This window comes from Hibiscus syriacus, unplaced genomic scaffold, assembly GCF_006381635.1.
Source record: "Hibiscus syriacus cultivar Baekdansim isolate YM2019G1 unplaced genomic scaffold, ASM638163v2 tig00111053_pilon, whole genome shotgun sequence".
In the NCBI taxonomy this organism is placed as follows: Eukaryota; Viridiplantae; Streptophyta; class Magnoliopsida; order Malvales; family Malvaceae; genus Hibiscus; species Hibiscus syriacus.
Genome location: NW_024062964.1, coordinates 425839 through 443633, shown reverse-complemented (window position 1 = coordinate 443633; position 17795 = coordinate 425839). Strand labels below are relative to the sequence as shown.

The 17795-nt window shown below is 34.0% G+C and overlaps 2 protein-coding genes across 2 annotated transcripts; both read right to left on the bottom strand.

Annotated features, from left to right (window-relative positions):
• Positions 1-219: 219 nt before the first annotated feature.
• On the bottom strand, positions 220-2559 carry LOC120151311 (myb-related protein 2-like). Its single transcript, XM_039163822.1, has 5 exons — positions 2035-2559; positions 1866-1942; positions 1521-1578; positions 1241-1328; positions 220-1150 (listed from the first exon to the last, which is right to left on the bottom strand). Exons 1-5 carry the CDS (start codon positions 2246-2248, stop codon positions 418-420), a joined length of 1170 nt encoding a protein of 389 aa, XP_039019753.1. The 5' UTR covers positions 2249-2559; the 3' UTR covers positions 220-417.
• A 4153-nt stretch (positions 2560-6712) lies between these two features.
• On the bottom strand, positions 6713-14683 carry LOC120151300 (protein HASTY 1-like). The gene is made up of 22 exons (XM_039163812.1): positions 14398-14683; positions 13297-13398; positions 13005-13148; positions 12816-12896; positions 12659-12728; positions 12367-12437; positions 12128-12291; positions 11970-12041; positions 11641-11878; positions 11364-11426; positions 10974-11264; positions 10775-10888; positions 10549-10675; positions 10292-10461; positions 10099-10200; positions 9439-9542; positions 9059-9350; positions 8676-8920; positions 7837-8340; positions 7422-7716; positions 7130-7313; positions 6713-6950 (listed from the first exon to the last, which is right to left on the bottom strand). The coding sequence occupies exons 1-22, from the start codon at positions 14518-14520 to the stop codon at positions 6871-6873; spliced, it is 3636 nt and encodes a 1211-aa protein (XP_039019743.1). The 5' UTR covers positions 14521-14683; the 3' UTR covers positions 6713-6870.
• Between the last annotated feature and the right edge of the window lie 3112 nt (positions 14684-17795).

Below are 17795 nucleotides of genomic sequence, written 5' to 3'. Positions count from 1 at the left end.
CCCCGACGGATTCGATTTTTTTTGCCATCCCTAATGCCCATCCCTATCCATAACCATAATGTTGTTATTAAAAATCCAATCATTTATATTAAAAAAAAAACCCAATCATTTAAGTAAGCATAATATAATAGTTAAAAATTATGTAAATGCATAATGTTCCTATTAAAAAAAAACTGTCGTAAACGTTTGATGACTTGATGTTGGTATAGAAAACCATAAAAACAAAAGTGCATGGCGTTGCTGGAAATATGTATAATGATTATGTAGTTGTTGCAAGTTATTCAAGTACAAGATGAAATATATTTTGGTATGAACCTGAATCACAAACAGCAGCATTCCTTCACCGATGTTTAATCCAAATTCTATTATAAATATCTTCAACTTCGCCTTCTTCATTCTTCTATGATCATGAAAAGCTCAACAAAACTTTTCACTCCAACTGAGACCATTCAGATCGAACTCTTTACACCTGGAAGCTACGTCATTTTCTTCCTCAACATTTAAATCAAGCTTTGTTGCAAAGTAATGGAGTCCATCTTCTCCGTTTCTGTTGTTGAAGCCGTTACTTTTCTCTCGTAATCCTACCATAATCGACAAATCACTGCCACTGGAGCTTCTATCTGCAAAAAACATGTTTTTTCCTTCAATTTTGCGTGTTGAAGATTGAACCATCTTGTTCTCCTTTATTTCTTCGAACGGCTTCAGCTCGGTTTGCCGCAGCCTGGGATCTTCTGTTATGAGATTGTATGGTCTTAAACACATCCCGTTGTTGTGTTTTTCGTGTTCTTTCCGAGGTCCTTCGATGGAGGTCAAACAACTATCGATCAAACAATCCGCCGTCGGATTCGTCGGTGTTTTCGTGTGGCATAAGCCCTGAAAATCTTTCAAATCCAAAAGCTCTGGATTCAGGCATTGGTTAGACACTTTGGACACCAGTTCGGATAATTCTACTTTGGCTGCTTCGACTTCGAGACCGATCGTACCCGGATTTAGTATCCCGAGATTCTCTTGAGCTTTCTCCAACACTGATTGTAAGTACTTCCCTTGAGCCTCGATCCGAAGCTGTAAATGTCGCTGCACCTCGAGCTGTTCATGCAGTCGTCTCTGGACTTCGATCTGCATTTGCAGCGCTTCGCCTATCTGTAAGCCTCTGGTCATTTTATGGACATCGAAATCAGTATATAAAGAACTACACGGATGACTGAAATGCAAAACTATGGAACTCCATTAATGTTCTTACTTGTTTGTTTGAGGTCCAACATTCAAGTTATTCATTTGAATCCCATTTTCTTCAGACATTTTGTCTGCTGCCACCATTGCCACCGCACCTATATCCATCGAGTTAAAAAATATTAGTCTTCAAAATGAAAGCCCTCAACAGGATCCCTTGTTTGGAACTCGGATTTGATGCAAATCCGGACATGAGTATAGGAATATGATCCTATAAGGACCCTTCAAATATATAGAAATCATAGATAAATCGAATTAATCGTACCGAAAGAGGAACACTGTTTTCTCACCTATTCTGTTACTGCCACTATTAACTTGCCCCTGGGGATTTTTACTGAGTCTGTACTTCTGCAACCAAAATGTGAGAATTTACTTGGCAATTGTTAAACGTTAAAGCTACCAGACTCTAATGTGCGGCGAGTTGGGAATCAGTTCGGACTGCAAGCTGGGAAAGACGACAAGGGATCGGTGAAGACCGGTTTCAGTCCCACGAACTTGGTGCAAGCTAAACAAGTTGGCTTAAATTTCACCAACATTTTGTTGTGAAAAACAAGGTTTATCCATCTAGATATTTTCATAGAATGGACTCTAGATTTTATGAACACAAATTTCATGATAATGTAGATATAAATTACCTGAAGGTGGCTCTTGAGATGGTATAAAGTAAGGCCTGGAATCCCCATTAATTTCAATACTGTTTTAGGAGTAGCCTCTGCAGCAAAAACAACAGTCATTTGTACCAGTCTGATGCAGTTTATGTATCAGACACTTCTATTTCAATCAACATAGCATGAATTTACTTACTGTCTCTTCCTCCGAGCTGATTGACAGCTTCGATGAAACGCTCATGGAGGTCAGGCGTCCACTTAAGTCTCGGCTTCGCATCGGTCGAGAGGACAAGACCCGAATCTACGTTGCAACTCCCACCTTGCAGTAACAAATGCCTCTCTGGAATCTCCATTCTCAAGGAAGCCTGCGTGTTCTTGCCTTGTTGTTGTTGTTGATGGTGGTGGTACATTTTCGATCTCCGAAACGGAACTCGAAACTCAACTATGAAGCAAAAGAAAAGGACACGTCCCCTAATGGCCAGTTCTTAACAAGACAAAGGTGACCCCAACCATGGCTTTTATAAAGCAGTTTTTAGAAGAATAGAATCTGGGACATTGCTAGATGGCAACACCATGACCTAATCCATTATTAACGGTGACTTGAAAGAAAAAAGAGAGAGAAGATATTGTTAAACTATGGAAGCCATTTTGAATTCCTGCAAAACAAAACCAACTTTCTAAAATACCTGAAGAACTTGAATTAGGTACTGGGAATTGATCCACCATTTTCCCCCTACCCCACTGGCAAAAGCCCAAAGAATCTTATTCTCCAGGGGGGTGACTTGCATTAGGGGAATTCTCTAACTATGTTTTGCTTGAGATTTTCAAAAGCTCACTCTTCCGTGCGGCGTAACTACCGCATCATAACTTTTTTTAAGGTTACTGCGATATTGTAACCGCAATATAAAAATACAGTTATTTTTAATAAACAAATCACGTCATAAGGTCCACAACTGTAATTTAATTCTATGCTCTACATACATACATCATAATGGTTCCTCCCAGTTTTACAATTAAGTAATTAGATTATAACCGAGTTTTAGTTCAATGTTCTATCTCAAAGGGAGTTTTAAATGGAGACATGTACATGAAATAAAGATTTTAACTGGTTTATATTTGCAGAATGTAAGAAGAAGAAGAAGATTCTTTTGACTGAAGCACCTTGAAACTTTGGAATTAGATACATGCAAGAAGAAAAAATTAAAATGGGGAAGAAAGATGCTTTCCCTTGGAGATAGTTTGGTGGCAAAGGAATGGAATATGGAATACGTCCCATGATTTGTCTGCTACACCAAGTTTGGTACTTTGTTCAACTTCTATTTTTCTTCAAAACATACATAGACACGAGTACGAGAATACGGTTCTCCAAATCTATGAAAAAAAGACCTAGCATTAATTATACTACACTCAACTCTGAGTCCAATTAATATAGATATGAGTCCGGAACAGAACCGAATATCAGCTTAAGAGAAACAGTATAATTAATAATAGAACACAAGAGACAAAATCAAAATAAACTCATATATCGTCCTCGGACACACGAAAATAGATAAAAAAAACCGGTTGTATTCATTTCAGACACTCAAATTCGAGTTCGAGTAACACAAGTATAGTTTAGAAGATGGGGATAGGGTCCAGATCATTTAGCTTTCTTTAATGGGCATAAGTGTTAAGACAGCCGCCACTCAAATGGCGAATCCTAAGCATGTCGGGGACCCGATGAAAAGGAAGTATTTCTGTATTTGCTTTTGTTGAAAAAACATGGCATGACAACCCCTGGCCCTGAAAACGACAACTTGCCATTGACCATAATGCTTTTGTCTGGTTTTTCTTGATTCTCTTAATCTGAATCTATACGCTCTTCTTTCTCCATTTTCATGAATTTCGTATGATCTTATCTTAATCTGTTATATCATTATTCCATGTTATTTATATATGGTAATGTCAGCTGAATATATATATATATATATATACACACACACACACAAATCAATGAACGCATGCAAATTATTCCCTTTTCTTCTTCTTCTTCTTCTTCTTCTTCTTCTTCTTCTTCCTGCATGAACTGGCACGTAGATGCTTAACAAAAAAGTCTTATTTCATAATAGGATGGAGTTCCATTTTGAATACTTAAGTTTGAATTTGATCAGAGATAAAGATTGGATCATTTGATAGCCTTGAAAGTATTCACTCTTGAGATTTGTTTAGTTATAATATTTGCATGATCAACAGCTAATGAAGAATAAATTCGTAATATTTAGTTATATAGACCTAATCTGGCTAATCGTATAAACCAGCCAAATTGAGAAAATTAAATAAAACTACTTGAAGAATAACGATATATATATATATATATATATATATATATATATATATATATATATAAGGATACCCCATTAAAACGAGTGCTTGAAAAATTTATAGTAGACAAAAATAAATAAATTTTTGGGTTTGTTTCAAAGCAACTGCAAGTTACATATATTCTTTCCACTCTTCATTTTGTTTTTTTAACTCTCGTATTCTATACCTATTCAACTACATGCCTAGGGATATATATATCTTCTCATAACTCTTCAAATATATGAGAAGAAATTTAAAAATTATTCAAGATTTATATTCGAATTCGAGTAATATAAAATTCCAATAATGTCTCGCTTTAGTTTCAACCGGACATTTTAGGAAATCAATTGATTCTGATATGTCAGAATATATTTATGCAGTTTGAGAGAATCTATAAATACTTGGTCTCAAAAGTATTAGAAGAAGAATCCTTTGCTGGCATGTGGATAGGAATATAACTGCAGAATAAGCATTATCTGCTAACCATTATCTTTTGAGAGTAATTAAAAGATGTAAGACGTTAACAAACAAATCTAAACCGTGTCTTTAGATTGAACCAGATTTGAAGAATGAGAATTCCTATTGTTCTTGTTCAAATTTTGAATATTATTTCGTTTCCGTTTATCAGTAAGTATTAAGTTGAAAGACGAGTATTTTTGTTGGGACAGAACAAGTACTTGTGCATTTGATGTACGAAAAAGTGCATGTAGATAAACCAGTTGTAGGAGCCAATCATCTTGGTTCCAACATTTCAGTACGTAAAATGTAGTTAAAATTCTCTGATGTTTTACAAAATGAAAGTTGTCATTTTGTCCACATCTCCAGCTCCAACAAGTTCATGCACTTGAAGCAGAGGGGAGCATTGATATTTGTTCTTTCCTCCTTGTACTTGAAACAATTTTCCAGTTCATTGATTCTCAGTGTTAATATAATTTTACTTTTTTTTTCGAAGACTACAGAAGAAGCTTGGGAAAGAGCATAAATAGCTGAGAATATGAGATTAAAGGGGAACTGATTTCAATCATAAGACACACACACGTGTAAGATTCTTATTGGTCAGTCAGGAGCATTGGGATGAAATAGAAAAGTGGGAAATGACCACGGAATGGTATTCCCATTGTTGAAAACAAGGCAAAGGAATTGGAATGTAGGACTCTTAACTCAAGCTAAAGCCATTGAGTCATATTCTCAAGTCAATATTCTCTCTCTTATATATAATTATTTTTTTTTTATTTTGGGATTATTCCTCTCTGCTAAAAGCCACAGAAAATTGATTCTCTCCAACCCCATCTTCTACTTTTAACTGATTTTGTAGGATGCTTTTCATCATTCATGATTCACTGTTACATGTCCTCTGCTAAGGAAAGGCACAACAGTAAATGCTTTTATTTTTTTTAACATTTTCGGTAAAAAATTACTTAAAATATTATTATTTCTATCGAAAATGTTATTATTGGACGTTTTACCGGGTTTGTTAACATATTCCGTAAAGTGCTACCTAAAATATTATTTTTCTACCGAAAATATTAAAAAACATTAATATTTTAGGTAAAAAAATAATATTTTAGGTAATTTTTTACCGAAAATATGAAAAAAATATTTTTGATAATGTCTTTCTTTAGTCATATATTAAAGTTGTCGTACGACAGAACTTCCCCTTAAGTTGAACCACTTTACAAAGAATATATATATATGGTTACTTAGTATAAAACTTTTAGTCTTATACCTTTTTATGATTGTTAGATGAAATTTAAAAGTTGAGATTAACTCTTTATTTTTATTCAGTGAATATCTTCTCATTTTCTATTGTTAATTTCAACTTTTAATTTTTCTCAAATACTTGATCTTAAAAAGGTGTCAAACTAAAAGAATTATACACAATGTAAATGGATCCTAATATATATATATATATATATATATGCGCGCGTGAATTTTTACCTGTGAGGATCATTTTTTTGTGTATCCTAATTATATATTATATATATATATATATGATATGCTTATTAGAAAAGCATTGGTATTAAACTAAATTCATTGCATTTGATACATTTTTAAGCACCAAAGAATAAGATTCCAACTTCAACAAGTGTACACGAAACTTCTAGGGCAGGCAAGCGATTTAAATTATACATTATTATACCACCCTCCATTGTCAACCCCATATTACTTAAAGCTTCCCAACCCACGGACGGGAAGTTTAGACTATTTTATAAATTATGCATCAGATAGTAACTGAAATAGCTGTATGTGTGCACCCACACACACGAATATATATATATATATGGAAAGCTCTTCGAACACATGGAGTCATGTGTTCTTAGCATTTCTTTGAATGATGTCTCGATTTCATAAATATATGTACTCATATCCATACCCGAACTTATGCCGAGTTCAAGCTGACATAAGTTTGAACACAGGAATATCAGATTGCCACCACCAAAAAATATTATAACAAGTTTGAACATACAATCAGCCAAAGATATGAAAGAAATATTAGAACATATACGGTTGCAGAATCATATAACCACCTCCGGATGAATTGATCGCATAACCTCTACTAAATACCCACAAAAAAGAAAAGGAAAAAAAAAAAGCTTCGGTATACCTCGATGTTTTACTGTGTCTGTAGAAGATGTTCATCTTTTTTTTTCTGGATTAAATTTTCTGTACAATACTCAAATCTGAAAACCCTTCACAAAATAGCTGCCAATCCAACAGTTTCCCCCTCATCGATTCTATTTTCCTGAGCATTGAGTGAACTGCGTGGCCTTGCTGAAAGGTGGAACATGATATAATTAGTCAGGAGTCAGGACATGTCACAGAACTTACTCGGAGGTTCCCTCCTAATCCGAGTTAATGATATAAAGGTTAAACATGAAATAATACTTGGAACAACCTTTACTCGGATTAGAGGGAAAGAGAATGCAATATGATGAAAATTGAGTGAATACCTGTGACATTTGTTATAATGTTTACACTTTTCTGAGCAGCAAGAGCTTTTAAGTTGTTCCCGGTAGCTAATAAAAGAAAGCTCTTCATATGCTGTTTTTGTTCTTTTGGACTAGCCGTTTTTGTCAATGCTTCTTCAAGGGCATGTAAATCGCTGGGGCTAATACAAGGAAGGGAGAGTAAAATCTGTAACAGTCCAATGAAGACATCCTTCAGTTAGCGTTTCAAGTCACTGGTTCAAAGATTAGAGTGTGTCCACTTAATACTTATGAAGTGATTAGATCCGAAACTAACCTGTCGGGGAGCCGGATTTCTGTCACATAGATAAATGAATATTTCGCGACAGAGATTAACGAGATCAGAACTGATAAAAGCATTTGACTCGAGGGCCAGACCTCGAATGGAAGCAGAAAATAGATCTCTCGAAACAAATTCCAGGAGATCCGCATTGTTTGTAAATATAGCTAGAAGAACCACAGCAGCTGAGAAAGAACAAGCTTTGGCCACTGCTTCACGGTCTGTCCAAGAAAATGCTTCCAGTGAAATTTGCAACATCGGGATTGCCAGGCTTTTATGCTTTAAAAGAAAACTGCAATAAGAAGTAACCGTTGAGAAAAGTAGATTTTATGGAACGAAGTTCATAATAGAGATGTAAAAGTATAGTCGCGTGTCAAGAGTAAAAGAAATAACTAATGAGTGTATTTCATACCCGACCATAGAGCCCAAAGCAAATGCATCCAAATCTTTCAAAGAAGACGTGTCTACGCGGCCAACATGACCGGAATGTTCCAACGATGGAAGGCCAGCATTTAATCCTGGTGATGCTATAGTAGAAAGGAGCAAACATATCTCACGAGTTAAATCTCGAAGTAGTTTCTCCTCCATTACTTCCACTTTTAAGTCTGACCCAGTGAGAATCCCATGATTATCAGGGACCTTTGCTCGGCCTTCGTGCAAAAGACCGGACCATGAACAGCTCAGAGCCTGCTGACAATGAACAAATAATGGGTGCAGTAGCTTTTGGAGCCATATCTCCCACATATCCGGAGGACAGGACTTAACTAGTGGAATCAAAATAGAATGAACAAGCTGCCGTTTATGTCTGAACTCCATTGATTGTATATTCTCAATTAGAGTTAAAGCAACAGAATCGACATCCATGCACTTGAAAAATGGATCCCTGATGGTTGTAGATAGGCCCAATACATTGTACCTATGATTTTGGAAGACAGGTTAGCACCAATTTGAAAAGACATGATAAGCAGATGATGACTGAAGTACTAGTTTGATTTTCAGTCAAGTAGCTGCACTATGTTGTTACAACTCGTTTTTTTTGCTTGAAGTACCCATGTCCGACACAAATTGGACATCAGTGTAGGGATATGACCCTCCAAGAACTCTCCATATACATGAAGAAAAAGGAAAAATTAAACATACATGTATCCACACTCCTACTTGAGTCCAAGTAACAAAGGACAAGCTAAAATCTCAATACTAATACATAAACAAGTTCGTAAGTTAGAAATGTGCAAAGATGCCATTACTTACCCACTATCTCGGATACCCTTTAGCCAATTTCTTATGTCAGCCTCATTTGGTTCGGTATATCCTTCCTTATTCACATCAAACTGAGGTCCATCTACGAAGGTTAATGTATCCTTTGAAGATTTCAGGTTCCCACCACCAAGCAGACTGGATCGCTCCACATCACTCATGCTCATTGCTGCTTTGATTTCTCCAGGTAACCTTTGGAACACAAAAGGTGACCAAAGGGAATGTATACCACGAAGCAGCTGCAAATGAAAAAACGTTTTCACTGTTATCTCCTAGATGAGATTCAATTAATATCACATGGTCTTCGTTTAAGAAGTAATGCAACAAAGAAAGATATGTAAGAAAATATAGGTTGGTTCTTAAACACAATAACATACTTTTAAGAGTGGAGGAAGCATCCACGACAGATGTGAAGCTATCGGATATGGTGTAGGAATTTCTTTTGAGCTGTTTTGTAAGTTATAATTGCCTTTCTGCATTCCACTCCTCTTAAGTGCTTTCTCGAAGAATGTAACAGTGTGGAAAAGTGACCACATAAATGCTCTCTCGGAGCATAAACGAATTAGACCAAGAGGTTCAGACAAGTAATTATTTTGCCATTCTATCTGTACCCACTGTTGGCTCATGGGTTCAAGTAACCATGACAAAACTTCTTGCTGTTGTTGACTCCTGCTCCATTTCAAGAAAAATTGATAACAATGAAAACAAAAGAACCTGGCTTTACAAGATGATTGAGACACTTTAAGCAAGTAATTACCCCGCAGCAGAAGCCATGACAAGAAATGCTTCACCAAGAAGATTATGTTCACCACGAAGCAAACGACCTTCTCTTTGCAAATGTGCCATTGTATCAGCAATACCCTGAATATAGGGTATAACGCTTAATTATGATAGCTATAACGCTGAATTATTTAAACCTTTGTGACAGATTCTACTGGATTTCCTTATGAAGCGCACTTATGTTTGTATCTACTTAAGGATTAAGTGGACTTTTTCTGCTCTAATTTAACAGCTATACAAGCAGTCACTATGTCTTCCTACAGCAAACAAAACTGAAGCTCGCTTTTGGATATGGAGAAATACTGGGGAGATCCTTAAAAAATAAAACAAATAAAAAGACTGAAAATGTTCGTTTTTAAGAAACACAATAATCCTAACTTATCTATTCCATTTAAGTGGAGGGGAACAGAAGTTTGTATTTAACAGGTTTTTAACCATAATGACAAGCTTGAAACTTGTTATTAATACAGAAAAGTGATCTAGTGGAGTTTTCTGCAGCCCAAAAAAGGTGATCTAATGGTTCAGCATCTGAATCTTTCATTTTAGTTTGAGACTAAGTCGGCATTTTCAAAATTCAAAAAGCTTCAATTAAATATATTGTCATCTTGCTCGACAGATAAAAAGAAACACCAGTCACCTTCATGTGAGGCAGAACACTTTTATCAGCAGCTTTTGCCATTCGAATAAATGACGCACAAATCTGCAACCTTGCATGCCGAGTGCTGCTAGTAGAAGGATCCTACCAAACAAAAAATTCAGGTAAAAAAAGCAATTCTTGGTCCTTATAGCAAAAAATAGGGCTAAACAAAGATTAAAAAAAACATGAGAACCTTAACAACAAAAGGAAGTGAATTTAAGAGCTCAAAAAGCTTATTGATGACACTGGAAACTGCATCGGGAAAATACTTGAGGAAGGGACCCATTGCATCTAGATAGTGGCCAAGTACTTCCACAAGGGCAGGCTCAGTCCAGTTCAAAGAAAGAAGTGCCCGGAGTAAATCTTCAAATCACAGTAAATAGAATTGTTCAGTAGATATCCTATGATAAACCGAGCGCCTCTGATAAATAAGAATTTTGTTTAGCAAACCTTCAAATATTCTACATAAAGCTGAGTGAACTTCTGAACTACCCCCAGGAAATTGATTCGATCCATCAAAAATAGAACTAACAACATTTTCCAGAGCCATTTGCATGCTTTCCATCACAGCCAAATCCTGAAAGTTAGAAAAGATACTAACGATGAAGCTCTAAGTCTCAACATATGGACAAGGTATCACAGAAAGGACAGAAATGAAAAGGGTTGGCAACATAACCTGAACTGGCATAGGAGAATTCAAGAGATTCCTAATGATCATAATAATTCTTTCAGAAACTTTAGCAGCAGCCACAAGAGGCTTGTTGGAAGCAATAAGTTTGATTAACTCCAGCTGCAATCATAAAAGTATGGTTTTACAATCAAAAGTAGCAAATCTAGATCTAGATATAAACAAATCCAAGGTTAAGAGAGCCTACCAGCCTAGAACGGTATGAGCCAAAGTCACCCTTGTCTTCAAAATCATCACTCCACAATTCCAAAACCCCCAAAGAAAGGGTTGTTCCAGTGATGAGCTTTTCTTTCTTAAGCATGCGTTGGAGAGATATATCGAGAATTGTACTACAAATATCGTCATTCAGAAAACTTAAAATCTTTCCTTTTGCATTGTCAACCTGAGCCAAAGTGGAGTCCGCATTAGAAGCAGTCGACCCATCTCCAGATGAATGTACTGAAAACTTTGGCTTTGACATTGAATCCCTCGTTAGCGCCTAGAGAAACAAGCCACCATGAAATTATTTGAAGTTAGTTTTTTGTTATTCATGCTTTGCTATTACAAGTTACAACAATTTATGGAAACTTCCACATACCAACCAAAATTGCAGAGACTGGTTATGAAGAGCTAGCTTAAAATGTTGAAAAAACCCAAGCATCTGAAAGATTAACGTAGAAGATAACTAGAAGATATTACTCATTAAACAAGAGTAGCAGAAAAATAATTAGCAAATGAGAATGTCTCACGATCTAGTTGTACATAAGGAAATATAGCAATGTGGGAGACTTGTTTGTAAAATACACTTCAGTTGAATTAAAGATAAAAAATAGTAATCTTACAAAACAGAGACGCAATCTTCTGACAGTCATTACCTGCTGTAAATAAAGAGAGAATGTAGTGCTATCTCCAAGAATACATTGCAAGTTTGAGGAACCCAAAGACACCATACTTTCACATATATATTCAGCGAACTCATAGTCATTTTCATCTATAGCCGCACCAGCTGAGCTAGACCTAACCAAAAAATCTTGGGATACATTCATCAAGATTTGAAAGATGTTACTCATTGCAGAATCAAAGTCCGAAGCAGAGTCATCCGTAGGTCTCTTTCTGCATGTCAGAATCGAGAGTTCATAATGGCAAACAGTAGTCTTCTAGGAGAGAAAATCCATATCTTAATCAAGCAAACCATATAACAAACCTCGGTGAGACAAGTTTGAAAAACTCACAAGCATGAAGGCGAAAATCGAGAGAAGAAAGTAGAAAACAGCACCTGTGAAAATAGAGAGTATGAGTAAAGAAGGGATCACCTCAATGATTCAAAATCACCTTTTGAGAAGCAAAGGAAGAATATCATACCCGTGTATGATGCCATATTTAGCAAGATCGGACAAAGGAGCCCATTCAGCATAGGCATTTACAGCATTTAAAGTAGCTGTTACAGCAGCCGCATGCTGTTTTGCGATATCTAGTTGTTGTCTACCCAACTCATTCATTGCCGCTCCATAATGCCTTTCCAGTAACTGTATTGAGAGTTAAAGATAATAAAATAATGCTCAAAGAATCAATGTATATTCCAGGAAAAGATGGAGGCATACAGTAAACAATAGTGGCAAAATTTCTGGCAAAGACTGAGTAAGACCACGTAACAGCAACCTACGCCGATCACCTGAATGATAAATTAAAGAAGCTTAAAACACCATATGATATGAAGATATATATATATAATATCACTCTATCGTAATGAAAAGAAGAGGAGAAGAGAAGAGAAAAAAATGAGCATTCCATTTGCAATGTTTCAAAGAAAGCAGAATTGCGACATCTTGGGTGCCAAAAAATGAAATCATTCAGTTTTAGAACAAAAACAAAATCGAAGTCAAGGTAACAAACCTTCCAAATCTTCATTGTGGACTGTAATATCTTCAGGGAGCCATCTCAGCATCATGGAGACCAACTCAGCCTAAAATGGAAACCAGCAAATTCATCCAATGCATGGTTCAATAATACAAAAAGATCATGACCAAATGTAAGTTGCAAGGAGCTTTACCTGTACAGGGCCTTTGCTGGATAGGGAAACTAGAGAGGGAAGCAGCTCTTGCCAAAGATTTACAAATTCTCTTCTAACAATCTGTCAAACAGCAGATACATATTAATACACACAAACACATATAGTTATATAACTGAAAAATGATAGCCAGATACACATATAAGTCAAACAAGGCAATGTGGTGAAAACCTCAGCAACAAGTGCAGCAGTTTGACTTTTCAAAGCCCATTCCCCACAAGTGTCTGCAATTTCAGACATTAAATCAAAAGCAGCATTTGCAAAGTTTCTATGTTCTGAAGGACCAAATTCCTCCCACTGAAACCGGACCACGTGCTGCACAGAGATTAAGATGCTAAATATCTTATTTTCAAGAAAGGTTTATCATCATAATTAAATCATTGGTAACCCAAAATTTAATCTTTAGAAGTGAGCATGCAGCATAAACAGAACGGGAGGAGAAAAATGGTGCGTGAGCTTGAACCTGTAGCATTTTAAATGCATGTAACCGAATTTCAGAAGACCAATCTTTTTTTACTAAAAGGAAAGATGTGTTCGCCAAAACCCGTATATCTCCGGCTTTAATCTGCAAGTATTTAAGAGAGAGAAATCAATTGGGTCATGATGTGGAAGTAAATACAGCAGCAACTTAGATTTTGAATGTTTGCAAGCTTCATTTGATAAACTCTTGTCATACGAAGACTTTAGCTTCCTTTTTACGGTTTCTTTTCTTCTAAGTTTATAGAGTTCACTTATATTACTGATCACGAGGCAAAAGTTGATCGACCAACACTATCCTAAAAAATGCAAGATAAAGGCTAAGAACTGATTGCTTTCCGAATCAAAGTTATAAGTTTCAGCAGGATGCATAATTATTGATTCTAGTTGCCAAAGTCCTAAAATCCCAATCATATTACTAATGAAACATCTAAATGTCACAAAGAGGATCGTTTCTAACAATTAAAACCATTCTAAAGGATTCAAACAGCACAAATTTATAGAAGAAAAAAGCCCAGACCCAACCACAGGTAGTCAAAACTCAATCCAATATCCATACAAACATTGGATATTTACTGATCCTAAGCAGATGAAAATCACAGAATAGAAGAGAAAATGCATGCATAAACTGTAAAAAGCAGATTTTAAAACCTCGATATGGGAAGGAGAGCAGAGACCAAAACTTAATCAATGCTTGCTCAAAAGCTTGACACTCAACCAAAACCCATTTGAAAAAATGGGAAAAAAAAAAGGGAATACAATACAAAGATCAGACCATTATTATAAAAAAAATGCAAGGCCAAGGGAGATCTATTAGTTCCATAAAAGCAAATTTCAATTACCTCTTAGCTTGAACCCTTAAAAATCATTTGAACCACTAACCAATCTTAGAAAATAAAACAAAACAAAAAACGAAGTTCATAAATTTCCCAACTTCACACAAATTCAAAACTAGTCAAATGAATCGCAGTTCGAAACTTTCGAAGTGATGTAAACTTCAAAAATAATTATTCTTCATAACAAAATTGATTAATTTACATGCAGAAACTACATTTGACAAACGTTAAGAGAGAGACAGAGACAATACAGATTCAAGGTAAAAAGAAGCGGCTTTGCGAGCATCGGGAGTAGAGTTCCAATCAAGAGCAGCAGCAATCGCTCTGGCCACATTGTTTAATATGCTGTTGTCGTTGTTGTTGCCTTCATCCATTATTTTCAACGCTTTAGCTTTTACTAAAACTGTAATCTTTATGGGGTTTTTCTGGAATTTCTTTGTTGAAGGCTCAACAATTTGGTGGTTGACGATTTCAGAGAAAATGGAAATTCAAAGAGTTCTGTTTTGAACGAAACAATACGGGGTTTTATCAAAGTCGGGCAAGGTTTTAACATTTGACACTTCTCGCAGAATCGTTTGCAGATAGCAGTGATGCTCAAGTTATTTTAAAGGGTAAACTACAAATCATATTGTCATCTTTGACCATATTCTTAGTTTGGATAATAAACTTTATAATTTTCGATTTTATCACTCAACTTTGTCATTTCTTCAATTTTTATCGTTTCAACTCTATTTATTTAACAGTATTATAACAAACCTCTATTCTTTCCAAAAACCATTGAAGTCTTATAAAATTTTCTTTTGAATTTATAAAAAAAATATCTTGAAAATATTTTTTAAAAGCTTTAACTTGCTTTCTTTAGATTTTTTATAATTTTTCAACACTGATGCACTTTCTTCCAAATCTTAATGATGAGAAAGTGAAGAAGAAAGATATGAGCAATATATCTTAATTCCACGATGATTGATTGACGAGGATTGAATTATATATTGAAATCATTTTTCTTTTTAAAATTATTTAAATTATTATGAAATAAAAAAAAGTAAAAAATGAGATGACTTTCACGACAATAATAAAGAGCCCAAATAAAAATATTAGATCAAATCGTCCTTTTATTTATGATTTAACGCTTAAATAATTTAATCAAAAAATAACTTCTGAAAAATAAAAAATAAAAAATATAATTTAAAGTTAAATGATTAAATTAATTTTTTTTAAAATATAATGACTAGAATAAAGTATATTCAAAGTTGAGTTATAAAAACAGAGTTACCTACTTTAAATTAGTTTTATTCCTACTAAAATATAAAAACACCAAAATAATAATAAAATAATTTCTTTTAATATATATTTTCCCGTGACAACTCCTTAGCATAGAAGCCATTCGGCATTCACATGTTTTCTTCTTCGGAAAAAATGTTTGAATTTTATACCTTTTTAAGCATAATTAATTACAATTGAAATAATTTTATTTTTTTAAAAATGAGATTATTGTATTTTAAGAAAAATAATAACCTAAAAATATAGTTCTACTTGTATTTTTCTTTAACTTCATCAAATAGCATCGTTGATAACTTTTGATAAAAAAAAATTTGGCAGAAAACCGTTAGTTTTATTAAAAATAGAAAATATTCAAAATTACAATGAAGATTTACAAGTATAACGTAAACGTAAATAAAATTATAATTAGCATATTTTCCTATAACAATTTACACAAAAACTAGTCACCTAGATTGCACAAAGATCAAACAAGGAAAATGTTTAAAAAAACTTAACCAAAAAGTTCGAATAAAACAAAGATATGAATAAATATGATTGTATCGGAAAATGAACCACAAAAGGAGATAAAGCTACTGAAAAGACCACCGACAAATCACAAATCAAAGTCAAGCTACGTGAGAAAACTATCCACGAACGCTAAACACGTATCCAAATCAATCCAAGGTCCAAAGCATGGAAGATCATCATGATAACAAATAAGAGTCATGTTGATCAGTCGTGACGATGTCAAATCCAACTTTGATAAAGAAAAAAAATAAACGAAAACAACGTCAAAAAACCTTAAGCTATCAAAAGGCAGAGAAAAACGTGCTATAAAGGCAAAGGTAAGAGTGTCATAGAGGCAGAGAAACATGTCACAAAGACATAATTATTCTTATTAAAAAACTAAAAACAAATAATTGGCGGACATCAACCAGCGTCAAAACTGATGTCATCGTCGGTTAAACAAAATTAAAAAGAAAAAAAGTTGGATCGATCAATAAAATTAATACAAGTTATAAATAAAAAATGGGAATAAATTTTGATAATTTAATAAAACCAAATTTTGGGGTTTTAATTTTTTTAGTTTCCCCATATTATATTGTTAAAAAAATATATTAAACATTTCTTCAAACTAATTTTCAGACTTAGTTTTACCACTTTTTAAATAAATAAAAATGTAATTCATTAAAAATCTGAATCCGAACAATAATGTATTAGATTTTATTATGCCAACAAATATTTACACACCAGTGAAAGGTTATCCTCAATGTCCCAACAATAAATCAAAGAGATTCTTGGAGGCTGGAAAGAATCAAAACGTATACAAAAACGATTTCAACTCTTCAATGTCATCTTAACAAAACAATACATGCACGAAGTCACGAATCAACTTATCTCGGTGATTAAAGAAATCGTTGTTGTTCTTAAAAGTCACGAGTTCGAGCACCAATAATTACAGCAGGGTAATTGATTGTTTATTGTCGATTGAGAGTATTTAAAATTGATATTACTTTATAATCACCTTAACATAATAAAAAACGATACATGATGATTATGTCCGAAGACAATAATCAAATCCTAACCAGGGGCGGACCCAGGGGGTTGCCAGGGGTAGTCCGGGCAACCTCTCAAATTGTGAGGAACATTGATCAAATGATATTATTTTAGTATTTTTATATATATATTTTGTGATTTTTAGGTAGAATCCCTATATTTCAGATAAATTCTTATAGAAAAAAAAAATTTATACAACAAAATTGTCTACTTAGTGTTAATTTTTTCTAATTTTTTTTAATTAATACAAGTGTCACCTTTAATATTATGCAACCCCTAAAAAAATTTATAAGAATTTTTTTGTACAACCCCTGAATTTTTGTCCTGAGTCCGCCCCTGATCCTAACATTGTTAGAGATAGGATGTTCATCAGCGGGTGTTCATATTTTTAGATACATGAAGAATCAAGTAATAAAAAAAATGTTTTGTGTTTTACCATATATAAATATCGCATATCCGCTATTTGAATCAATTTAAATCTTAAATTTTAGAATTAATAATACTAATTTGATCAATTTAAATTTATGTATTTGTATTTAATTTAAGCTTGAAATTTATTTTCTTTATACGTTGAGTTTAAAACATGATAAATAATTAAAATTTCCTGAATCGAAGTTAAATGAATTAAATCAAATTAAATATTTTAATTCTTATAGTTATATCCTTCTATGCTAATTTAATTTTAAAAATTTATACAATATAATTTAATTCACCTTTAATTAAAAAATGAACCAAGCCTGACCGAATACATGAAATCCATATACTTAGAAGCTCCATCTTCTTCAAATTTATTTTATTTTATGTGATTTGTTAAAGTTGTATGACTGAAATT

Coding starts and splice junctions, on each gene's coding strand:
- LOC120151311 (XM_039163822.1), bottom strand. CDS start 2,248: ATGTACCACCACCATCAACAACAACAACAAGGCAAGAACACGCAGGCT. Junction 1,943..2,034: donor TCAGCTCGGAGGAAGAGACA/GTAAGTAAATTC, acceptor TTTTTGCTGCAG/AGGCTACTCCTAAAACAGTA. Junction 1,329..1,520: donor TAGTGGCAGTAACAGAATAG/GTGAGAAAACAG, acceptor CGATGGATATAG/GTGCGGTGGCAATGGTGGCA.
- LOC120151300 (XM_039163812.1), bottom strand. CDS start 14,520: ATGGATGAAGGCAACAACAACGACAACAGCATATTAAACAATGTGGCC. Junction 13,399..14,397: donor CTTCTTTTTACCTTGAATCT/GTATTGTCTCTG, acceptor AAATACTTGCAG/ATTAAAGCCGGAGATATACG. Junction 7,314..7,421: donor GAAATCCGGCTCCCCGACAG/GTTAGTTTCGGA, acceptor GGACTGTTACAG/ATTTTACTCTCCCTTCCTTG.